Source organism: Esox lucius, chromosome 3 (genome assembly GCF_011004845.1).
Source record: "Esox lucius isolate fEsoLuc1 chromosome 3, fEsoLuc1.pri, whole genome shotgun sequence".
NCBI lineage: Eukaryota > Metazoa > Chordata > Actinopteri > Esociformes > Esocidae > Esox > Esox lucius.
In genome coordinates, this window is record NC_047571.1 from 23,215,358 (window position 1) to 23,237,840 (window position 22,483).

A 22,483-nucleotide genomic window follows, 5' to 3' on the forward strand; every position below is an offset into this window, starting at 1 on the left:
CCCCCCAACCATTCATCCCAACAAAAGAAACCCAGTCTGAATGTGGTTCAATACCTCTGGCGTAGACTATTGTGAACAGCACGTAAAACTATAAGGCACGTATCCAGACAGCCTGTAATAAACTGTAGAGGGGCATGGGGCAACAAAGGACATTCATGAAAGAAAGTAAGTCTGTTAGAACAAGCAGTGTGTAATTCCACACATCGCCTCTAGCAAGCCATGAGCGTGCTTCCCCGCATCCCGTACTCAAAATCTGTGATTTGGTTCTGGGGGGGGGGGCGTTCTGTGGTGGTTCTGTGTAGAGGTAGCAAGAAGAAAAAAGGCAGAGAGGAATTCGTTGTTTAATGAGAATACGGAGCGGCGCTGTGCACGCACCGAGAGGAAAGAGGCTGAAACGAAGGGAAGAAAAAAGTGGGTATAGATTTAAAACACAAAACAAGAAAAAGCTGAGAGGGACGCAGACCGGAGACGAAGAAATCACGCTCCAATTGATGATAAGGGATTACAAATTATTCCTGTTATTACCGAGCGAACTATTTCTAGGGGGAATTGATGGTGTCTTTACAGAGCAGAAGTCTAACGGACCTTGCCGAGAGGAGGAATTTGAATGCGCTCGGCTGAATCATGCTGAGGTTGTGGATAATAACTTTGGCAATCAGTTTTAACAAAGGTGAGGAAACCAAAAGGACACTTGTCCTTAAGCACATGGAAACTGCAAAAGTTTGTGTTTTAAACGTAGACATAGTTCTTTTCATTTGTCTTTCCATTGCCTACATCGTTTGCCAATGAAGGCATGTGTATGTTTCACATTCCATGTCCACCTTTGCATTTATTAAGCAATGGTTTATGATGGAAACGGAGGCGTGAGAAACGGAACATTCAAATACAGTATGTTGTTGCATTCGGTTATTATTTCCACAATAATGCGATTGTTCAAACAGACGCTAGAGAGAAAGAGAAAGACCGAGGGGCATAAAGCAGCTGTAGGCTATTGGTGAATCACACAACTGTCTACGGTCCAACGCTATAGGCTTGAGGCTTCATCCCCATGACAAGATGAATGTATACTACTAATTATTAGGCTACAATGCGCACGCTGTGCCAGTAGAGATTGACGAAGAAATTACTGGATGAACACCGGCAACTAGAAAAACCAAGGCCGACTACGACAAGAGTCATCAGATCCACAAACAAATATTAACTTTGAGATTCAGATAATGTTAATTATCATGAATGACAAGCCCCCACACACCCTTGCGTGTGTGTGCGTGCGCGCGTTTGTATGGCACTGACCCGGGCGTAGCGTAGTCATGGATGTACACCACCTCAGCATGCAGGTAGATTCTCGCGCCAACCTTTGTGAATGTGCATGCCCGTGCGCGTGAGTGCAGCACAACTAGGCTTTCAGACAGAACCATGGGGAGGTGCACTTGTATAGATGGTGCACTAAAGAAGAAATACTTTACCTTCATGTGAAAATGTATTTCTCTACGACGATGACTGATTTACAGTATATGCCTGATATGTTACCGCCGCACTGCGATAGATCGATTATCCCCGTCCACCGTGTCCAGCAGCGTTTCTGTCAGCCGGAATGTCATGGCGGACGACAGCGCCTCCAAAAGATGGTTTTGATGAATTGTGGTTCGTAAGGGTCGGTTCTGTGAGCGTGATGAGGGGGACCTGTTTGATTATAGCCATTCGTTCTCTCGTGTCTGTCTGTGCGTTTGGTTCCGTCGACATGATACGTGCTAATCACCGGTTGCTGAGGAGATATCACTCTTCCGCGTGTGCACGCAGCAGACCTGTCTCTGCTCCTGTTCCGTATGGATTCAAAACCTATTAGGCATACATCAACCATTTATACAGCTTAATTCCGTTATGATGATGTTATCCAAATACATTGCATACTCTTTAAAAACATACCCATAATCTGACAGAGTAGGCGAATCTTAACAGCTGGGCCACAACATAACTGATGAACTAAGCCACATACAATTGTATCTAACACATTAATACAAAAACTTTTCAGACAGGAACATATCAGTATAAAATCTCTAACTGATGGTGTGTGAAGTGATTGATTGAGTCTGGTGTGGAGCTCTGTCTGTTGGGTGGGTTTGACAGGCTCTTTAGTTAGTGTGTACCATACTGTGTGCTTCCCAAAATTAGCATACAACTTTTTCACATGATTACAAATCGTGATTACTTGTTTATTTTAGTTTTTTTTAAAACAATTAACATACCAATACCATAAGATGGTGCTTTTGGATTGTTTTCTCAAGTGAACAAGTCATATCTGTATGTCTTACCCTGTCAAACTGTGACCCATAGTGAATCTTCTTAATACTAGCCCCATTTGACTCAACAAAACCATATTGAAACCCCTTGTCTCTTTCTCTCTCCGTCTCTCTCTTCATCACTGTCTCTTCCTCTCTCTGTCTTTTTCTTTATCCCTGTCTCTTCCCCTCTCTGTCTTACTCTTTCTGTCTTGGTAGCTCTTGGCCTGTCTCTTTCTATCTACCACTTCTCCTTCTCCTAGTGACAGCAGGAGAGGAAAAAAGACAGATTTGTCAAAGAGAGAAGAAGACTTGACATGCTCTGCTTGCATTCCTGCTTCGATCACTTCTCTGTCTGATTTTGCATTCATCTATGAAGTAGTATGAGTTCATTTAGAATCACCAGAAACACAGTGAATTCCATAATTAGGATCACATCCTAAATGGCATCCAATTCCAATCAATCAGTCAAATATTTTATAAAGCCCTTTGTACATCAGCAGCTGTAAACGGCTACCCAGCCTAAAACCCCAAGGAGCTAGCAACAACACCATGAAGCTCATTGTTCAGGAACAACCCCCTAAAAGGTGCATCAGCAGAGCCCAAGTGCCAGCATTAATATGCTGTTACCTTCAAGCCACTAAAACCTAACGGTAAATGACAAAGAACTGTTGAAAAGAATGCCCACATTTGCCATTGAATTTTTTATACCTTGGAAAACAGTTCTCTCAGCAAAAACTCTCCTCTATCTTTTCACACTGTCTAATGAAGCATAAAAACGCCTGAAAATATGTCAAAAAAATAATAATACTGTTTTGTTGGAATACTGCCGAAAGGGCACCATATCCCTTATCAAGTGCCCTTCATTTGACCGGAGCCCCATGGGCCTTTGTCCTAACTAATGCACTATGTATGTGATAGGGTGCAACTTAGGACACAATCTATGTGGGTGGAGATTATGTTTTTGGGCGTCAGATTGGGAGTGAAAAGTGAGGACGTTTGCATTTTGACAGTGTCTGTAAGGGGAGTTTATGAGTGTCACACATCAATCTCCAGAGTCTGCCATGCTGACACTATGAGAGATAGGTGAAATGGAAGAGACATGGCGCTGACATGGAAACAGGTTGGAAGCTGGAGAGAATGAGGGGAAAATAGATCAAGAGAGAGAAAGAGAAAAACTGAAAAATAAAGAAATCATAGAGAAATGTCCTAATACCACTAGATATTAGGACCAGACCCTAACCTGAGTATTAGGACCAGACCCTACCCTGAGTATTAGGACCAGGCCCTAACCTGAGTATTACGACAGGACCATATCCTGAGTATTAGGACCAGACCCTAACCAGAGTATTAGGATCAGACCCCAACCTCGGTATTAGGACCAGACCCTAACCTGAGGATTAGGACAGGACCATAACATGAGTATTAGGACCAGATCCCAACCTCAGTATTAGGACCAGACCCTAACCTAAGGATTAGGACAGGACCATAACATGAGTATTAGGACAGGACCATACCTTGAGTATTAGGAACAGACCATACCATGAGTATTAGGAGACATTTTCTACTAGAGCTCTATGGGTCCTGATAGGGAATAAGGTGCCATTTGGCATACACACCTTACTTTGACAGGTAGAATCTAACTGCTCAGTTTCTTTGAATATTCAGAGTAGAGAGAGTTGTTCAAATATTTGTTTCAAATGGTTTCAGATATCCCCCCAAATAAATAAATAACAGTAGGCAAAGGTCGCTGTCATGAAATCTTGCATCCCTCCCAGCTGGGCCGCTTGACATATGTTGTGACCAACCCATTTCAGTTGATTACTACAGCTCTTATCTTGGACCGGTCATTGCAAGCATGCAGTATCCATTTTTAAATGTCTTTAAAAAGAGCAACCCTCTGTCACAGTTATTTCTGGCTCCGGATGAATACATGCTGACTGCGTCCCAAACGGCACGCCATTCCTTATAGTGCACTACTTTTGACCCAAGCTCTATGGAAAAATGCCTCCAATCCAAAGGTTTTACATTAGACAGAATGGCACTTTGGACCAAAGCCAGAAGGACATTACCATCTCTAGCCCAGCGGGCCAGTCCAGATTGTTATTGGTTTTTGTGCATTGTTTTTTGGTCATTATATGACATACAATGGTGTCCTTGGGTAAACACGCTGCCGGACGGGGTGGTTTAAAAATTGGCCAGTGTGTTACAAATGCGGATTTCCGGTCCGACTTCAGCCGTGGTGCTGGTGATGATCGCCCACCAAAACTCCATCCCATACTGAGCGGGGCGGGCTCACAACAACACAGTACAACACACTGTTTTCCATGGCCCTCTTCGAAAAAACAATGACTATTTTCAAGAAGCCAGACTGATAAACCTCTGTGAATGATTATACTGAACAGTGGGTGTAGCGGAAGGTGTCCCGGGTTATCATTACTTGGGACAGAAGATGTGACATCTCTGTAGAAGAGATAAGACAGAGACACTGTTGATTGTAGCGACGATTGTGATGCCATTATCGCTGGGCCTGTTCACACAGTGCAAGTTAAATTGAGGCATTGCCATGTTTGTGTCAGCCCATTGGTACCTGGCACAAACGGATTACTTAGCTTGTTTTAACATAATGCCCAAAAATGACTGCCGTTATAGGACATCAGACAGGAGGCAACAGCTGCTTCATAAAAACTCATGTTAGGGAGCTAGTTACTAACTTAGCAACAGCTTTCTAACTAGCATTGGGTGGAACATGTTGGTGGGACATATTCAACTTTATGTTATGCAATGGTTTGCTGCATCCTTATATCCTCTTTATCCATATTCAGTTTTGATGGCTGGCTCAGCTTCATTAGCTTAGCTAACATTACCTAGCTAGCTAGCTAACTAACTTGCTGATTACATTTTGTGTTAAATGTGTTGCGACTATCTTTAATCTCTCTTGGCTCGGTAGATTTCTGTTGCAAATGTGAATATCAACGTATACATGTGTATTATTTCATTTTAAATGTAGTTCTTATGACTCCCATTAATGTGAACGGGTTCTTGGTGTGTTCCTAATGTGACACCATTCCATATGTTACCTATGGGCCTTCAAAAAGTAGTACTCGATAAAAAGTAGGGTTCAAATAATAAAACAGCTTTGGTAAAGGATGTTGTGATGTAGACTTCTGGGAGAGGCAGAGATGATGTCACAGTAGGAGATATGGATGTCATTGTTCTGGTGGAGAGGATTACAATGTCATTGGTTGATGTTAGAATCCACACCACAGGAAGTGCTTCTATGTATTGAGTGTGCAGGTGTGTGTGTGTGTGTGTGTGTGCATGTCACACGTGTGTAAATGTATTTTTTGAACAAGGCAGTTGGGGGGTACATTGATAGAGCTTGTATACTGATGATAGAGGCACAGATGTGGGGTAAAAAGAAGAAGAGAGAGAATGAGAGAGTATTTTTCTTTAGCTATTTAAAAAAAAATGTTTCTATAGCAACCTTCTAACCAGAGGCTGGAGAGAGAACGAGAGAGAGAACGAGAGAGAGAGAGAGAGAGAGAGGAAAGTGTGTGTGTGTGTGAGGAGGGGGGGGTGCAGTGCTGAAGATATGGTTTCTATAGCAACGCACAAAGACTGGGAGAAAAGGACTTACAGAAATGTAGAAAAAATACATAGAAAAATGTAAAAAGGCAACATGGGCAAGTGTTAGTGATAGAGGCGTGGAGGGGGGATGTGTTTAGTGTCTGTGGTACAGGGCCAAGGAGAAACACACGGACAGACCAATGGAAAGACATTCATTAAATGGATTATGCTGCATTGCACACGGCAGAGGAGAAGAAGAGGCGGAGGTCCGGTAGTCCAGCCACAGCTCTGACCAGAGGTGACCCCATCACGGAGGGAGTACGGAGGAGGAGATTGAGGAGGCACGGGAGAGGAAGGAGGAAAGGGGGGGGGGGATGAGGGAGGGAACAGAGAGAATTGATAGGGGACTTACAGTTCATAGACATCTGTCCACCAATGTCACAGCCTGTCTCCCTAAGTCGCAGTGGTGCTCTCGATCAGTGTATGAAATGGCACACTCTTCCCCATAGAACGCACTGCTTTAGACCAGAGTCAGCCTGGTGAAAGTAGTGCACTAAAAGGGAATAGGGAGTAATTTGGGACCTGTCTCCCCAGGGGTTCCCTAGGTCTTCTTCAGTGTGGGTACATCTACTATATATTTTGAATTGCCATTGGCAATTTAACGTAAAACATATTTAATGTATTCAAAGGAAATGTTGTCTAATTGTACGTGGCTTAGTTCATCATAATTGCATTTACAGTACAGCACAAGAGTATACAGAGGCTATACTGAATAAGTAGACTGCCAGCCAGATGTGAGTCCAGAAAAAGGTCAAAATGGACTTTCCAATTTTCACTCATTTTGTACACAAAGATTTTCAAGATTCAACCTGGTGTCATTTGAACAAACATAAGGCATGCAATAAGTGTATAAATGAAGGAAATTACTTTTTCAATGGCTAATTTTCCTCTCAATCAGTGGCCACAACACAGTAAATATTTAAATTATTTATTTATTTCTCAGCAATAGGGGTGTCCCCGGTATTACAGTAGGCTATTTAAAGTTCCCCGGGTATTACAGTATTCTATTTAGAGTCCCCTGGTATTACAGTAATCTATGTAGAGTCCCCTGGTATTACAGTAATCTATGTAGAGTCCCCCGGTATTACAGTAGGCTGTGTAGAGTCCCTCGGTATTACAGTAGGCTGTGTAGAGTCCCCCGGTATTACAGTAGGCTATGTAGAGTCCCTCTGTATTACAGTAGGCTATTTAGAGTCCCCTGGTATTACAGTAGGGTATGTAGAGTCCCCGGTATTACAGTAGGGTATGTAGAGTCCCCTGGTATTACAGTAGGGTATGTAGAGTCCCCTGGTATTACAGTAGGGTATGTAGAGTCCCCTGGTATTACAGTAGGGTATGTAGAGTCCCCGGTATTACAGTAGGGTATGTAGAGTCCCCTGGTATTACAGTAATCTATGTAGAGTCCCCTGGTATTACAGTAATCTATGTAGAGTCCCCCGGTATTACAGTAATCTATGTAGAGTCCCCCGGTATTACAGTAGGCTGTGTAGAGTCCCTCTGTATTACAGTAGGCTGTGTAGAGTCCCCCGGTATTACAGTAGGCTATTTAGAGTCCCCTGGTATTACAGTAGGGTATTTAGAGTCCCCCAGGTATACAGTAGGCTATATAGATTCCCCTGGTATTACAGTAGGCTATGTAGAGTCCCCCGGTATTACAGTAGGGTATGTAGAGTCCCCCGGACGCTCATAATGCTTCGTATTATCTATATTGTACCTTCTGAAGAAAACTTTTTAAAGCTATACATTTTTTATTTAATCTTGAATGAAACAATACACTGAAAGAAAATGCTTATAATTGATACATTAAAGGGTTTCATATCTGATTTATCTCAGGTGTACGATTGACTGATGACTATGGCTTCTAAATCTGCATTACAAATATGGATCACTCACTGATACTTTGCAGTTATTTCATCCATTATGTAAATTAATTGTATGCTTTTTTACATGGGGGATACTCATTAATACAGCTCTCAAAGGCATTGTCAATGGGTTATGGTTAGTCACCCCTTTCTTTGAAATCCTTTTCTCTGTGTCCCCTTTGAGTAACCATTTAATGATGAATACTAAACATATTTATTCCTGATTTGTAGTCCAGATATTTAGTCTAGATGTTAATTTCATATTCCAGTATTCGTATTGACCAGGTCTCTTATGCCTTCATCTATACGAGCTGACAAATGGCAGTGCTTATTTATCTGGAGCTCGTATTGTGCTCCAATTGTGTTGTGCTGTGCTGTCAGTGACAATGATGTTATTGAGTCCTGGCTGTCGACTCTCGTCTTGTAGATCTCCAGGCAATTCTTTGTCGACTCCTTGATGATTATCTGGCTTTGTCCCAAATGTCTCCCTGTTCCCTTTGTAGTGCTCTATGTTGAATGGAGAGCGTTCACTGTATAGGCGTAGGGAAGTGTGTACCATTTGGGATGTCTTGTCTACCACCCCACCTCCCTGAGCTCAGCACATTTAGACAGGTCAAGACTCTTCACTCATTTCATCTTTCTCTCCACGTCCCAAATGGCAACTCTTATCCCTTCATAGTGTGCTGCTTTTTACAAGGACCAATATATGACAACTAGCTTGTCATTTGGGATGCATGTCCCTGTGTGTGTCTTGGGGCTGTCCAGAAGCAGTCAACACAGCCTCTCTACCTTCACAATCATTTTGGGAGCAATGACATGAAATGCCCACGGAACATAAAGAATATAATATCTACATAGAATATATAGTTTGTATATCAAATAGAAAATAGAATATATATTATCCAACGACCCGATAGAATCCACATAATCAACAGCCATTTAATAGTTAAACTGCGGTTAGTATCACTAACAGAATACCATTCCATTGAAACAGCATGACTGGCAAGGAAATATTTACTTGGTTGTCATCCATCTAAATTCTTCTGATTTTAGAGCCTACTCCAGACTGTAAAGCTTAGCTACAGTAACTGGCCTGTTGGCAAATGGAGGATTTCTGTTCTGGAATGATAAGGACCCTTCGTGTGAAATCTGGTGAAAGCCGCATCCTCCTCATTCCCCATCTTCCCAACTTTTCGATTTGACAAACGTAATTAATTTGTTGGTGCAATTCTACATGTACATTTTGGTAATTTGGCAGATGTTCTTAGACAGAGCGACTTCCAGTTAGTGTGTTAGAAGATAGCTAGGTGGGACAATCACACAACTCAGTAATTGTAAGTACATTTTGTTCAATGAAGTAGCGGACAGCAAAGTCAGTACTAGAAGGGGAAAGTATTGCGTGCATTAGAAAAACTCTTCTATGGCTTTGCCACGGTAACAACATCCTCTGCCAAGAGGATTACAGCCAGAACCTCACAGTAAGTATAACTAAGAGAATGGCATTTTTTATTTTTTATTACCCGAATTTCCTCAGATTTAATAAATATCTGGTTTGTGGTTAAGGCCTTCTCAGCAACTCACAATGAGTGAAAGATTGGGACATGGGTCGCTTCAGGTCCCCACATGTGCATGTAGATGTGGATAACACACACACACACCCATAAAGACACTCCCATACTGGAATCCCACGCTCAGTCATACTGACAGTGAGATAACGGTGCCTTTCTGAAGGGGGTTGGTTGGGTGAGGGGGTTCAGTGTAGTGGTCCCTAGTTAACAAACTGAATCACTGTGATCCCCCATATATTGGTCTTGACGGACAGGGTGAAAACATTCTGGAAGTTCTCTTCTGTACTGCTGTTCCAATCCAAAACTGAACGGAGGCGGAGTTAAGGTCTAGTGTTGTTAATCAAAAGCTAGCGAGAGAAAGGGGATGGATAATGAGATTTCATAATGTGCCCACTGTGTTTTTTAGTCTCTCATTCTTGGTTGTTCCCTCCTATACAGTTACCATGGGGACTGCATGCATGCATGGCTCTTTTTTTCCCCTCTTACCTCTTCTCTCACATTCATTTCAGTGTTACCATGGCGATATCTCTCAATCCCGCATGCCTGCTACCTGTTTCATGTCCTGCCCTGTCTCATTGTCTTTTCACCCGAACAGCAAGTGTCCCTTTGTTTGGTTGTCATCGGCTTTCTGTTTGTCTGTCCACCTCTCTGTCCATTTTGTTGCCTGTTTATCTGACCGTTCCTCTGGCTCCTTGTTTTCTGTTTACATCTCCATCTTGATGCCTGTCTTTACCTGTCACAGCCTGTTTGTCTGTTTATCTCTGGGCATATCTATCTGAAATACCCTGTGAGGACCAACATAAAGGGAAAAATCTAATTGGATGTAAAATGTAAGAGTAAAAAAGGTAGGAGTCAGTCTTTTTTGGACATGAAAGCAGGCTTTCATAAGGCATAAGTAAAAGCCTTTGATTTCTGGATATACAGATGGATAAGGGGTATCATAAAACATCCACCAGAATGATGATATTTGAATTATATCAAACTAAATTCCCATTCCAACTTATATCAACACATCCAGAGGCTAGTGTCTGAAAATACAGAAGGAAGTTTTAGTTCAAAAGTACCTTAAATCTGGCCTTAATCACATTGACACACCTATCCTCCACAAATCTAAACCTATAGACAGTACAGTTTAATACAGGACAGAACATTAAAACATTTTATCATAGGGTGGTTTGAATCCTAGATGCTCATTTGAGACTGTATACCCCACATACTGTATTACATCACATAACTTCTTACAGTTCTAGGTGAATCTGTTTATAAATGTACTAAGGCATTGTGGGGGTTTGGGCCATATTGCCAATATACCATGCCTTAGCACTGTCCAGGCACTCCTCATTGGTTTGTGCCTAAGAAAAGCTCTTAGCTGTGGTGTATTGGCCCCAACATACACCCCCTAATTGTGCCTCATTGCTCAAGTATAGTACAGTACATTGCAATACAGAAAAGAGGGCAGTAAAGTGCAGAAAACTATAGTGCAGTATAGTAGTACAATAGTATAGAAGAGTTCAGAGCAGTTAAGAAACTGAAATTCAGTACAATATCATAGAATACACTTGAGTAAGGTATAGTATACTGTACTGTACTATTCTGTTACACTGTATAGTACTGAACCTTACTGTATCTTACCTTATTGTACCTTTTTCTACTATTCCATGCTTTTCATTACATTACTGCACTTTACTGTCCCATACTTTACATTATTTTTCTGTACTGTACCTACTTTACCATACTTTACTCTACCTTATTGTAATACACTCTACCTGTATGTTACTGTTGTCTAACTTACTCTGCTGTTGCTGACAATAGTTTGCTGTGCTAGGCTACGCTATACTATAGCGTTCTGTTGTCCTGTACTTTGGTGTACAAACCTTTGAAATATGAGATGGCATTCATATCCCCAATTATGCATTTCTGTGTTTCACAGATCAAGGACACATTGTGTTATTCTGTTACTGCAATTCTGTTACACTTACCTCAGTCTAGCTCAACAAACAACACATCTTTTTTCAAAGTGCTATGTCATAGCTGACATCCCTTGCATTTCCTGATTTGTTCAACTTTTAAACTAATGTTTTTTTTGTCAATTACAGAAACTGAGTCAGTTATCATAGCATTGCCTCCATCTGTCTTTTTTTCGTCTCGTGTGACTCTCTGGTTGGTTGTCTGGCTAGCAGCTTCTTCACCTCTAATCCTCACTTTTCTCCTCCTCTATCTGCTCAACTTTTCACTTCATGTCCTTGTATCTCTACTCAAATTGGCTTTTCTGTTTTTTAAGAATCATTAGTTTGTACTTCTCTAAAATAGTATCAATTGCATGTAATTGGAACATGAAAAAAATGAAAGGATTTAGGTATATAAAACATCTGTTGCTATAGTGATTTTCTGATTTGCTAAAGAGGCAGAATGAGCAATAAATAGAGGGATAGACAGAAAGACAGCTAGATGTGTAAGGATGGAGAGAGTGAAAAAAGAATGGAAAAACAGGTACGTGTGCCTGCCTTATTTCTTTAGACTACATTCTTATGTGTTGTTACAATGTTAAAGCCCCATTCCAGCAGAAGATGACCAGAACGTATCCGTGAACAATGATTTAGTTCTGGATTTCTGTAAACTTATCTGAAAAGGAAACAAATCTTTTCAATAGTTTACACTTGGTCATTATCCAGAGTGAAATGTAGATTTTTTATTTATATTCATTATAATATTTTAATTATTTTTTAATAATTTTTTATAATTCGCTTTTATACCAGCAAATTATCGTAATCTACTTGATCAATATTTTATGGTGGGTTTGGGGATGTCATTTACTGTAGATAATGCATTGACATCGCTGGCTCTTTGAAATGATAACAGATAAGCTGGCTGAGAGTCTAATGTCCATCTCCATGTGTAACCTCTGGGATCAGATATAGTTTTACTTAATTTATCAAACAACAAGTGCCAAAAACATATCAACCATAGTAACTGAGATCCATCTCTTTGGAGATCTTATTTTATCTTCTGGCGGAAAAACATTCAACCGCAATCCACGAGTATACAATATATCAGCAACCTGCATCAGTCACATGAGTTGGAACCTAAAGGGAAATGTCCAGTCTAGGATGGAATTACATTAGAATTGGTTTAGGAATGGTCCACTGGTAGGTACTTTTAATGCATTCAATCAACACTCTCCTCTTCATTCCATTATCCCATATCACATGGTTAGCTACGGTCATTGAGCCTCGGACGAGAGATTTAAACGCAATATGTAAATTGTGTGGAATTACTCTGGAACAATGCTGGGAAATGAGATATGAGCAGAGTTATAAGAAAGAGAGATGTCAGGACCTAGAGGAGGAGGGGAGAGGGAAAGGGAGGTGAAAGAGAGTTGGGAGAGAGGAGAGAGAGATGGAAAACAGAAAGAGAGAAGATACAAGGAGAGGCCAAGAAAGGAGTGGAGAGAATAGGTGAAAGGTCAGCAGGAAGACGCAGATTGTTGTTTGATTAACCAACAGACTAAACCTGCCAGTATGCTGTAATAACTGGTAGATTGTGTAGAACTGTTGATGGGAGTACTAATTTGACAAATGTCAAAGTTTATGTTTCATTACTGTGAGGCTGTGGACTCAGACGAGGGAGGCTAAAGAGAGATGGTGAGAGTGAGCAGAGGGAGAGAGGTGGAGATTGGGGGCAGAGAGAAGGGGAGACCGAGGGCACAGAGAGGGGGAGGAGGGGAGGAAATGCCGTGCATTCCATTAGTGGTCAAAGAAAGCCACAGAGAGAGGCAGGGGAGAGGAAATGGAGAGAAACCGAGCAGGGGAAAGACAACACTGAAGAGACATAAAGGAAAATAGAGGTGTTAGTGAATATGGGAGAAAGAGGGATGAGCGGAGGGGGATTGGACTAGTATGCACTTAATTTAGAGATGTACGGCTTGAAAGACATTCTTAGACTAAAAAGACGTGTTCACCCAAAACTGTTATGACCTTTGGGAATTCAAACAGCGGTCTGCCCTCTTTACTAGATGGGCAAAGGAGTCTGAAGATGTTACAACATCTCGAATGGCACCCTCTGGGCCCTTGGAACAAGTCGTGCACTACAGAGGGACCCTCTGGGCCCTTGGAACAAGTCGTGCACTACAGTGGGGGTAGGGAGGCAGTTGGGACTGTGTTTGAGAAACATATCTTGGGCACAGCAAGAACACACCTCCACACACCTGTTTTGTTTGTCCTTAACCGAGATCCAAAATCCCCGAAGCACAAACACACTCACGGGAATCAGATCCGCTGATATGTATCAAACCACTTCCCCCGTGAACCCGAATAAGCGCCCTGACTTCAGTCAGAAAGAAGAAAGGAGAGAAGACAGGTTTTCCAATTAGACTCCCAAGACTCTGTCTCCCTGTCAAATCCACTGGGATCAATGAGAACGCTACACTTCTCTCCGTTGAGTTACACTATGTTAATAACCCGAATTACCACTGGAACTTGTGACTCATCTCTCCGTTGCCGTCTTCACATCCCCTCATCGGGCGTCGTCACGTGGCTGCATCCCAAACAGTGCCCCGTGTCCTGTCTTGGGCACTCCATTTGACTTGTCCAAATGGCGCCCTGTTCTTCTAATGGCTTCTAAAAGTGTTTATTGAAACATTCTAGGATTTGGGCGCCGAAAGCATTGTCCAACCCCGGCGCTGTACAGCTGAAGGTGTGATTGACAGTCCTGTGACCACGGTCAGCTGTCCTCCTGCCTCCTATTGCACTAATAAACAGCATGCTCTCATCCAACTAGTGGAGTTACACCACACACGCACACACACACCCATGCACACACACACGCACGCACACACACACACACACATACACACACATGCAAGCTTGGCCGCACACACATAAATACCCACACACACAGGCCTGCCCTCACTCCTGCACACACACGCACAAACACAGATACACAAACACACTGTCTCTCTGCTCCACCCACTTTGGTTCTCTATCTTGAGGTAAAATCCCTCTAAAAGAAAGAAATCATCAGAGGAGCTCCAGTGTAATTCCAGTGGGATCTGAAATCTCTTTCATTCCTCTCTCTGGCTCAGAGCAATGCTACAGTACAAGTACAGTACAAAGTAAAACCACTAACATATTTCATCCTGATGATTTTAGAGCAAACCCAAAATGAAAAAATGGATTCAGATGAAGTCTTTCTTTCTTTTTTTTGGTGTCAAATTGCTGAATGGAAACATATTTCCTGTGTCACAGCTCCTTTTGAGTGTCACATGGACCCCTGAAGCCCTTCCTTCAGCCTTTACATGACATTCTGGATCTGGGAACACTTGGGCTGATGCTGTGCTCACAACTAAAACCTGATTTTACACACACATTTTTGTCCATGCCTCAGTGTAACGCACTTTACACTTAGGGGAATTAGTGCAATTGCGTGATATAGGATAAATTAAAGGCCAACATTGTTTGTCCCGGCATGAGGGCAGGCGTGTGTTTGTGTGCATGTCACAGTAGTGTGTGTGTACATCTATGTGTGTCTTTTTCACAGTGTCTAGGATGGTGGCGGAGCTGAGGTGGACGCCCAGCTAGTACCTAATTACAGTTGTTGGGGAGGGAGGGAGGGAGGGAGGGGAGAGAAAGACACGAGTCAGGAGAAAAATGAATGGAGTGGGAGGGAGAACACGAAAGATAAACACGCAGGGAGAGGGGCTGCGATGGGAACGTGTGGGGGGGAGATACATTTGAAGTGAACCCATCGACCGGGTTGTGTCCACCTGTGAAGAGGATCCACGATTGTTTTAATCCAATCATGGTAACAAACCCACCGTAGACATTTAGAACATTTGCTAGACTCAAGCTTACCTCTACATGCGTCTCGCATTGCCACCATTTGGATTTATTTCAATAGCTGATGATCAACAACAATTGGCGTGACAACAATTTAATTCAAATAACACTGACTATATGTCTAAAGGTACTACAAATGTATGATTGGGGCAGACCGCTGTCCTCAAAGGTATATTGAATTCACTGACAATTAATGTTTTTTCCTGGTGCCTAACATGTCGCTCTCCGTAGAACCAGTGTTGGGGCTGGTGATAGGAAAATTGTTGTGGTTCCAATTTGAGATGTTTTTAGTTGCTTCCTAATGACGGAAATATTTTTTTCTGGTTTTGTTTATGGGGTTGGAAGGAGTTACACAACCAGGCTTCATACGCCAACGCTCATTCCAGTCCAAAAAACAAAGCGGGAGACATTGTCTTTAGACATCCATTGCAGTGGGGTGTATCTGTCTGGAAAGTTTCACACATTATCTCGGAAGGTGACGTTTTTACCCGTTTACATGTATGTGAAAATGTATGTTCGGCAACAAGTCTGTAAGACCGCTTTTAAAATGAAAACTAATAATATCTATATGATGACCTTTGCTAACCACCTTTTCTCCTAAACTTCACAATTTGTGAGAGTTTAGGAGAACTTTACAATCTGTTAAAGGATGTCTCAAAATTATTTTTGGATATACTGTAATATATATTTTGTAGTTAAATGTAGTGGAAACAACATGCTGACAGAGAAGTGAAAGCTGTTTATTAATGTTTTCCTAAAATAATCTAAATCTTTCCAATTTTACTGTTAGGCAGTACAGTAGTAAGTTCAGGTAGGATAGAGAGTTCCAGTTCTGACATTATGCCCAATTGTACACACATATAGGTTATATTTTGTCAGTTGTGGTTAAAAAACACTGGCATGCATTATTTCAAAGATGAAAACATTGATAAATGACATCCCACCAAAATGTCTGGATTCCATTGACTTTCTGTCTCTTCATGTAATTTGTATGGGATAACACAGTCAATATTTGATGGATTTTTTCCTTTAAATATAGTTGAGTATATTACTCCAGCTGTTATGTTTATGAGAACTCTATTTTGTACCTTTCATCGGTTTTGACAACCGTTGCTATGAAAAGGTAATATAGGGGAAAGGAAGCGAGAGAAAAGGGGTTTAGAGGGAGCGAGACAGAGAGAGATGGGGAGCATGGGTATGGGGGAGGGGTAAAGTGAGAGCCAGCCAGGGGAGTGGAGCCACTAGGGGAGAGAAGGGTGAAAAGCCTAGATAGAAGTTTGATCTGTGGGTTTCTCTCCTCTGTCTCACTTCCATGACCCCACAGAGGAGCACAGGAGGGGGGGTTCTGTGTAAGCACTGAGTCTAACGGTGTCAGACAGCTGGAAGCCCATTGCTACTAAATTTGATTGCTATTTTGATATTGTCTGAGTCTGAAATAGTGCACTATTTACAGTTGACCTGGGATCACTTGTGTTAACTAGGGACCACTAGTGTTATCAAGGGGTTTGACCACTGTTATCTAGGGACCACTACTTTTAACTAGTGATCACCACTGTTATCTAGGGACCACTAGTTTTAACAAGGGATGACTACTGTTATCTAGGGACCACTACTTTTAACTAGGGATCACCACTGTTATCTAGGGACCACTAGTGTTAACAAGGGATGACTACTGTTATCTAGGGACCACTACTTTTAACTAGGGATCACCACTGTTATCTAGGGACCACTACTTTTAACTAGGGATCACCACTGTTATCTAGGGACCACTACTTTTAACTAGGGATCACCACTGTTATCTAGGGACCACTACTTTTAACTAGGGATCACCAGTGTTATCTAGGGACCACTACTTTTAACTAGGGATCACCACTGTTATCTAGGGACCACTACTTTTAACTAGGGATCACCAGTGTTAACTAGGGACCACCACTGTTGACTTGGGATAACTACTTAAGTAGGGCATTACATGGGGAGCAGGGCGCCCTTTAAGACACAGTGATTCACATCTCATCCTGTTCCTTTGGGAGGGCTGCTGCCTTATCCAGTCAGTCCAAGCAACATGTAGCTGATGTAGATAATGATGGCGGAAAAAAAAGACGATTCACACAAATGCACTCATGGCATGTGTGCGCACACACACGCACACAGACACAGACACACAAACACTCACACATAGCATGCACACAAACGCGTATACACCCCCCCCCCCCCCCCACCATCACCACCACCACCACATTCACTCATGGCATGCATACAAACACACACACATTCATCACACACACTTCAACTCCTTGCTCATTCAGTGATGCTAATGCTAGTGGACATGTACAGTGCACTGCACAGAGGATGCAGGAGGTTGGGGGAGATGGGGGCTGTTTACCACTCTTAAGAAGCAATTAACGCTGCATAGAAGCCCAAATGAAGAGCTGAATAAAACATGATGAAAAACAGATGGAGGAAATCTGAGAGAGAGGTTGAGGAAAGAGAGATGGATGAATTATTAAAGATGGGGGAAATATAAATGGAGAAATAAAAATGAAAGTAAGAGATTAAATGAATTGAAAAAAATAGAAATAGTCCAGAAGTCAATTAGAGACAGAGAGGAAGGGGGAAGGAGAGAGCCTTAGAGGGTGAGTTGGAGGCGAAGAGAGGGGAGGAGTAATTTACTGTTTGTGTGTGTGTGTGTGTGTGTGTGTGTGCGCACGCACATATATGCATGGTTGCTTTTGTATATTTCTGACTATCCAACAAGCAGTTGTATAAACAGTTTACTGCCTGGCATAGCAGAGGTCTTTGAAGTCTCTGGTTACCTTATAGGTTGATCCAGACCTTCATTGTAAAGTTGCTTAGCTAAACACACAAGCTCAGTATGTGCCAAACATCTCACGCCAGGAATGCTGATCTAGTATCTTAAAGGTTACATGGGTAAGTAAGACCTGATAATGGATCAGCATTCCTACTCTGAGACACTTTCAGACTTGAGATAAGCTGACTTAAAGGGGCACTGTGAAGAATCCAGCCTCTAACGTTCACAAGACTGAATATACTGAACAGCACGACTTGTCTCCTCCTCTTCCCTTACTAACCCTTACAAAACTGGAATACACTAATACTAGATAGTCCAGGATAGTCCAGGATAGTCCAGGGTGGTTTAGGGTGGAGGGATAGTATTAGTAGATAGTCCAGGATAGTCCAGGGTGGTTTAGGGTGGAGGGATAGTATTAGTAGATAGTCCAGGGTGGGGGGATTGTATTAGTAGATAGTCCAGGGTGGTTTAGGGTGGGGGGATTGTATTAGTAGATAGTCCAGGGTGGGGGGATTGTATTAGTAGATAGTCCAGGGTGGTTTAGGGTGGGGGGATTGTATTAGTAGATAGTCCAGGGTGGGGGGATTGTATTAGTAGATAGTCCAGGGTGGTTTAGGGTGGGGGGATTGTATTAGTAGATAGTCCAGGGTGGGGGGATTGTATTAGTAGATAGTCCAGGGTGGGGGGATAGTATTAGTAGATAGTCCAGGGTGGGCGGATTGTATTAATAGATAGTCCAGGGTGGGGGGATAGTATTAATAGATAGTCCTGGGTGGAGGGATTGTATTAGTAGATAGTCCAGGGTGGGGGGATAGTATTAGTAGATAGTCCAGGGTGGGGGGATTGTATTAATAGATAGTCCAGGGTGGGGGGATAGTATTAATAGATAGTCCTGGGTGGAGGGATTGTATTAGTAGATAGTCCAGGGTGGGGGGATAGTATTAGTAGATAGTCCAGGGTGGGGGGATTGTATTAATAGATAGTCCAGGGTGGGGGGATAGTATTAATAGATAGTCCTGGGTGGAGGGATTGTATTAGTAGATAGTCCAGGGTGGGGGGATTGTATTAGTAGATAGTCCAGGGTGGGGGGATAGTATTAATAGATAGTCCAGGGTGGGGGGATTGCACTGTGAGTGTCTGAAGTGAGTGTGAGGAAACTAGTCAATTCAAACTGACAAAGAGATCGGTGGAAAGTTTAAATATGGAATAACTCAAGCACTGCCTAAGCACTGGCGCAAACCCTAACTCTAACATTGCCTAAATTTAACCTAGAGCTAAACCTTAATGCCTAAACTTAAACATAACTTCAATTCCAACATGGACAATTTAAAATCTTACCCGGAAATGAAATTTTTACCATTACCAATTTTGTGAGAACTTTGGGCCCCACATGCCCACATAGACCCGGATCACACACACATTGAGTTTGAATACACAGCCTGACACGCAGTGGTTAAATGGTGAAATTAGAACAAGGAGTAGCCTGAAGGTGGAGGAGATATGAATATGAGGAAAGGGTCAGTTGGCAAGGGAGAGGGGGGTTGGGCTTCAGGCTTTAAGGTTAATACAGCATTAGTTCCTTCACATTCTACAGGGAAAGGAATGAGTCCACATTAGTGTGTATAGGTATGTGTGTGTTTGTGTGTGGGGAAGGGTGGGTTTGTGTGTGTGTGTACAGGTTTGACTATACTTGTGAGTACTAAAATCCCTGCAAGGATATTTAAACAAGGGAAATGTGACCTTTTTTCCAGTCGCCATGGGAAAAGGTCATGTTTTGGCTTAGAGGTTAGATTTAGTTAGTTTTAGGGTACAAGTTCCAAATAGGGTTAAGGGGTTAAGGAATAGGGTCATTGCTGAAAGAAAATATAATTTTGATTAGGATTTGTTTTTGGGTTCCATTCAACGATACCCAATTGCAATATATGGTAAATATATATATATATATATACAGTATCTCACGAAAGTGAGTACACCCCTCACATTTTGTGAATAACTGATGTCATGTGAATGTCATGTGAATTGTTAGTTTTACAAGGTCTCATGTGTGAATGGGGAGCAGGTGTGTTCAACATGGTCACTGGAAGTTCAACATGGCACCTCATGGCAAAGAACTCTGAGGATCTGAAAAAAAGAATTGTTGCTCTACATAAAGATGGCCTTGGCTATAAGACGATTGCCAAGACCCTGACACTGAGCTGCAGCACGGTGGCCAGGACCATACTGCAGTTTAACAGGACATGTTCCACTCAGAACAGGCCTCACCATGGTCGACCAAAGAAGTTGAGTGCACATGCTCAGCGTCATATCCAGAGGTTGTCTAAATAGACATATGAGTGCTGCCAGCATTGTTGCAGAGGTTGAAGGGGAGGGGGGCAGCCTGTCAGTGCTCAGACCATACACTGCACACTGCATCAAATTGGTTTGCATGGCTGTCGTCCCAGAAGGAAGCCCCTTCTAAAGATGATGCACAAGAAAGCCCGCAAACAGTTTGCTGAAGACAACCATGTTGGAACCATGTCCTGTGGTCTGATGAGACCACGATAAACGTATTTGGTTCAGATGGTGTCAAGCGTGTGTGGTGGCAACCGGGAGAGGCGTACAAAGACAAGTGTGTCTTGCCTACAGTCAAGCATGGTGATGGGAGTGTCATGATCTGGGGCTGCATGAGTGCTGCCGGCACTGGGGGAGTTACAGTTTATTGAGGGAACCATGAATGCCAACATGTACTGTGACATATGAAGCAGAGCATGATCCCCTCCTTTCGGAGACTGGGCCACAGGGCAGTATTCCAACATGATAACGACTCCAAACACACCTCCAAGATGACCACTGCCTTGCCAAAGGAGCTGAGGGTGAAGGTGATGGACTAGCCAAGCATGTTTCCAGATGTAAACCCTATTGACCATCTGTGGTGCATCCTCAAATGGAAGGTGGAGTAGGGGAAGGTCTCTAACATCCACCAGCTCCGTGATGTCATGGAAGTGCGGTGAAAGAGGACTGGAGGAGTGGAAGAGGACTCCATGCCCAAGTGGGTTAAGGCAGTGCTGGAAAATAATGGTGGCCACACAAAATATTGACCATTTGGGCCCAATTTTGACATTTTCACTTAGGGGTGTACTCACTTTTGTGGCCAGCGGTTTAAACATGAATGGCTGTGTGTTGAGTTATTTTGAGGGGACAACAAATGTACACTGTTATACAAGCTGTACACTCACTACGTTACATTGTAGCAAAGTGTCATTTCTTCAGTGTTGTCACATGAAAATATATCATAAAATATTTACAAAAATGTGAGGGGTGTACTAACTTTTTTGAGATACTGTATATATTGTATATACGTTTATATATATATGCACTGATGAGCCAAAACATTATGACCAGCTGCCTAACATGGTCCTCCGTGTTCCACCAAAACAGGCTTGTTGGCCCAGCACATCCCACAGATGCTCAATGGGATTGAGATCTGGGGAATTTGGAGGCCACGGCAACACCTTAAACTCTTCAACATGTTCCTCAAACCATTCTCGAACAATGTGCTCATTGTGGCAGGGCACATTATCCTGCTGAAAGAGGCCACTGCCATCAGGAAATACCATTGCCATAAAGGGGTGTATCTGGTCTACAACAATGTTTATTTAGGTGGCATGTGTCAACTTGATATCCACATGAATGCCCAGTCCCAGGGTTTCCCAGTAGAACATTGCCCAGAGCATCACACTCCCTCCACAGGTTTGTCATCTTCCCACAGTGCATCCTGGTGCACACATCCACGATCACGTACACGATTGGCTGCCCAACACCCTGTCGTCAGTTTGTGGTTGGTCCCTCCTGGGTCCACTGTCGGTAGGCACTCACCACAGCTGACCGGGAGCACCCCACAGGCCTTGCCGTTCCAGAGATGCTCTGACCCAGTTGTCTGGCCATGACAATTTGGCCCTTGTCAAATTCACTCAGGTCTTTACTCCTGCCAAATGTATCCTGCATCCAACACATTTACTTTGGGAGTTGATTGTTTGCTAAGCATCTACCCAGATCTTGACATGTGCCATTGACAGGAGACGATCCACGTTATTCACTTCACATGTGAGTGGACATAATGCTTTGACTCATCAGCTTATATGTCTGTACCTATGATCAATACTGTAGCTGTGAGCATGAATATACAGTGTATATGAACAACATTGAGATGTGGTATGTACCTTCCCACTCTGCTTTATGACAACAGTTGTTGTTGTTGTGGTTTTCCACAGTGTTTACGTGTCTAATATTCAGAGGCAGAATAATAATGTCTTGAGCATTCAACATTCAAAGTTATTCTGGGAAGGATAGACAGTGTTTTGTCTGTTTAAGCAGGAGAAGAGGGACAATGAAGTGAACATACTGTAGTTCCTCACAGTTGGTTCCACTGTTTCAGTATGCAGAGATACAGGAAAGCTTAGGGAGGGGCCGAGAGCAGGGGAAAAGTGGCATAGAGCATGCAGATCAACGCCACCTACTACTG

General features: G+C 42.6%; 1 protein-coding gene across 2 annotated transcripts in view; it reads left to right on the forward strand.

Moving 5' to 3' along the window:
- Positions 1-283: 283 nt before the first annotated feature.
- Positions 284-22,483, forward strand: part of kirrel1b (kirre like nephrin family adhesion molecule 1b) — a 45,639-nt gene continuing 23,439 nt past the window's right edge. For both annotated transcript variants that reach the window (XM_010894549.2, XM_010894550.2), the window contains exon 1: positions 284-670. In XM_010894549.2, coding sequence (XP_010892851.1) covers positions 625-670 — 46 coding nt within the window. In that variant the 5' untranslated portion in view covers positions 284-624. The remainder of the gene's footprint in view (positions 671-22,483) is intronic.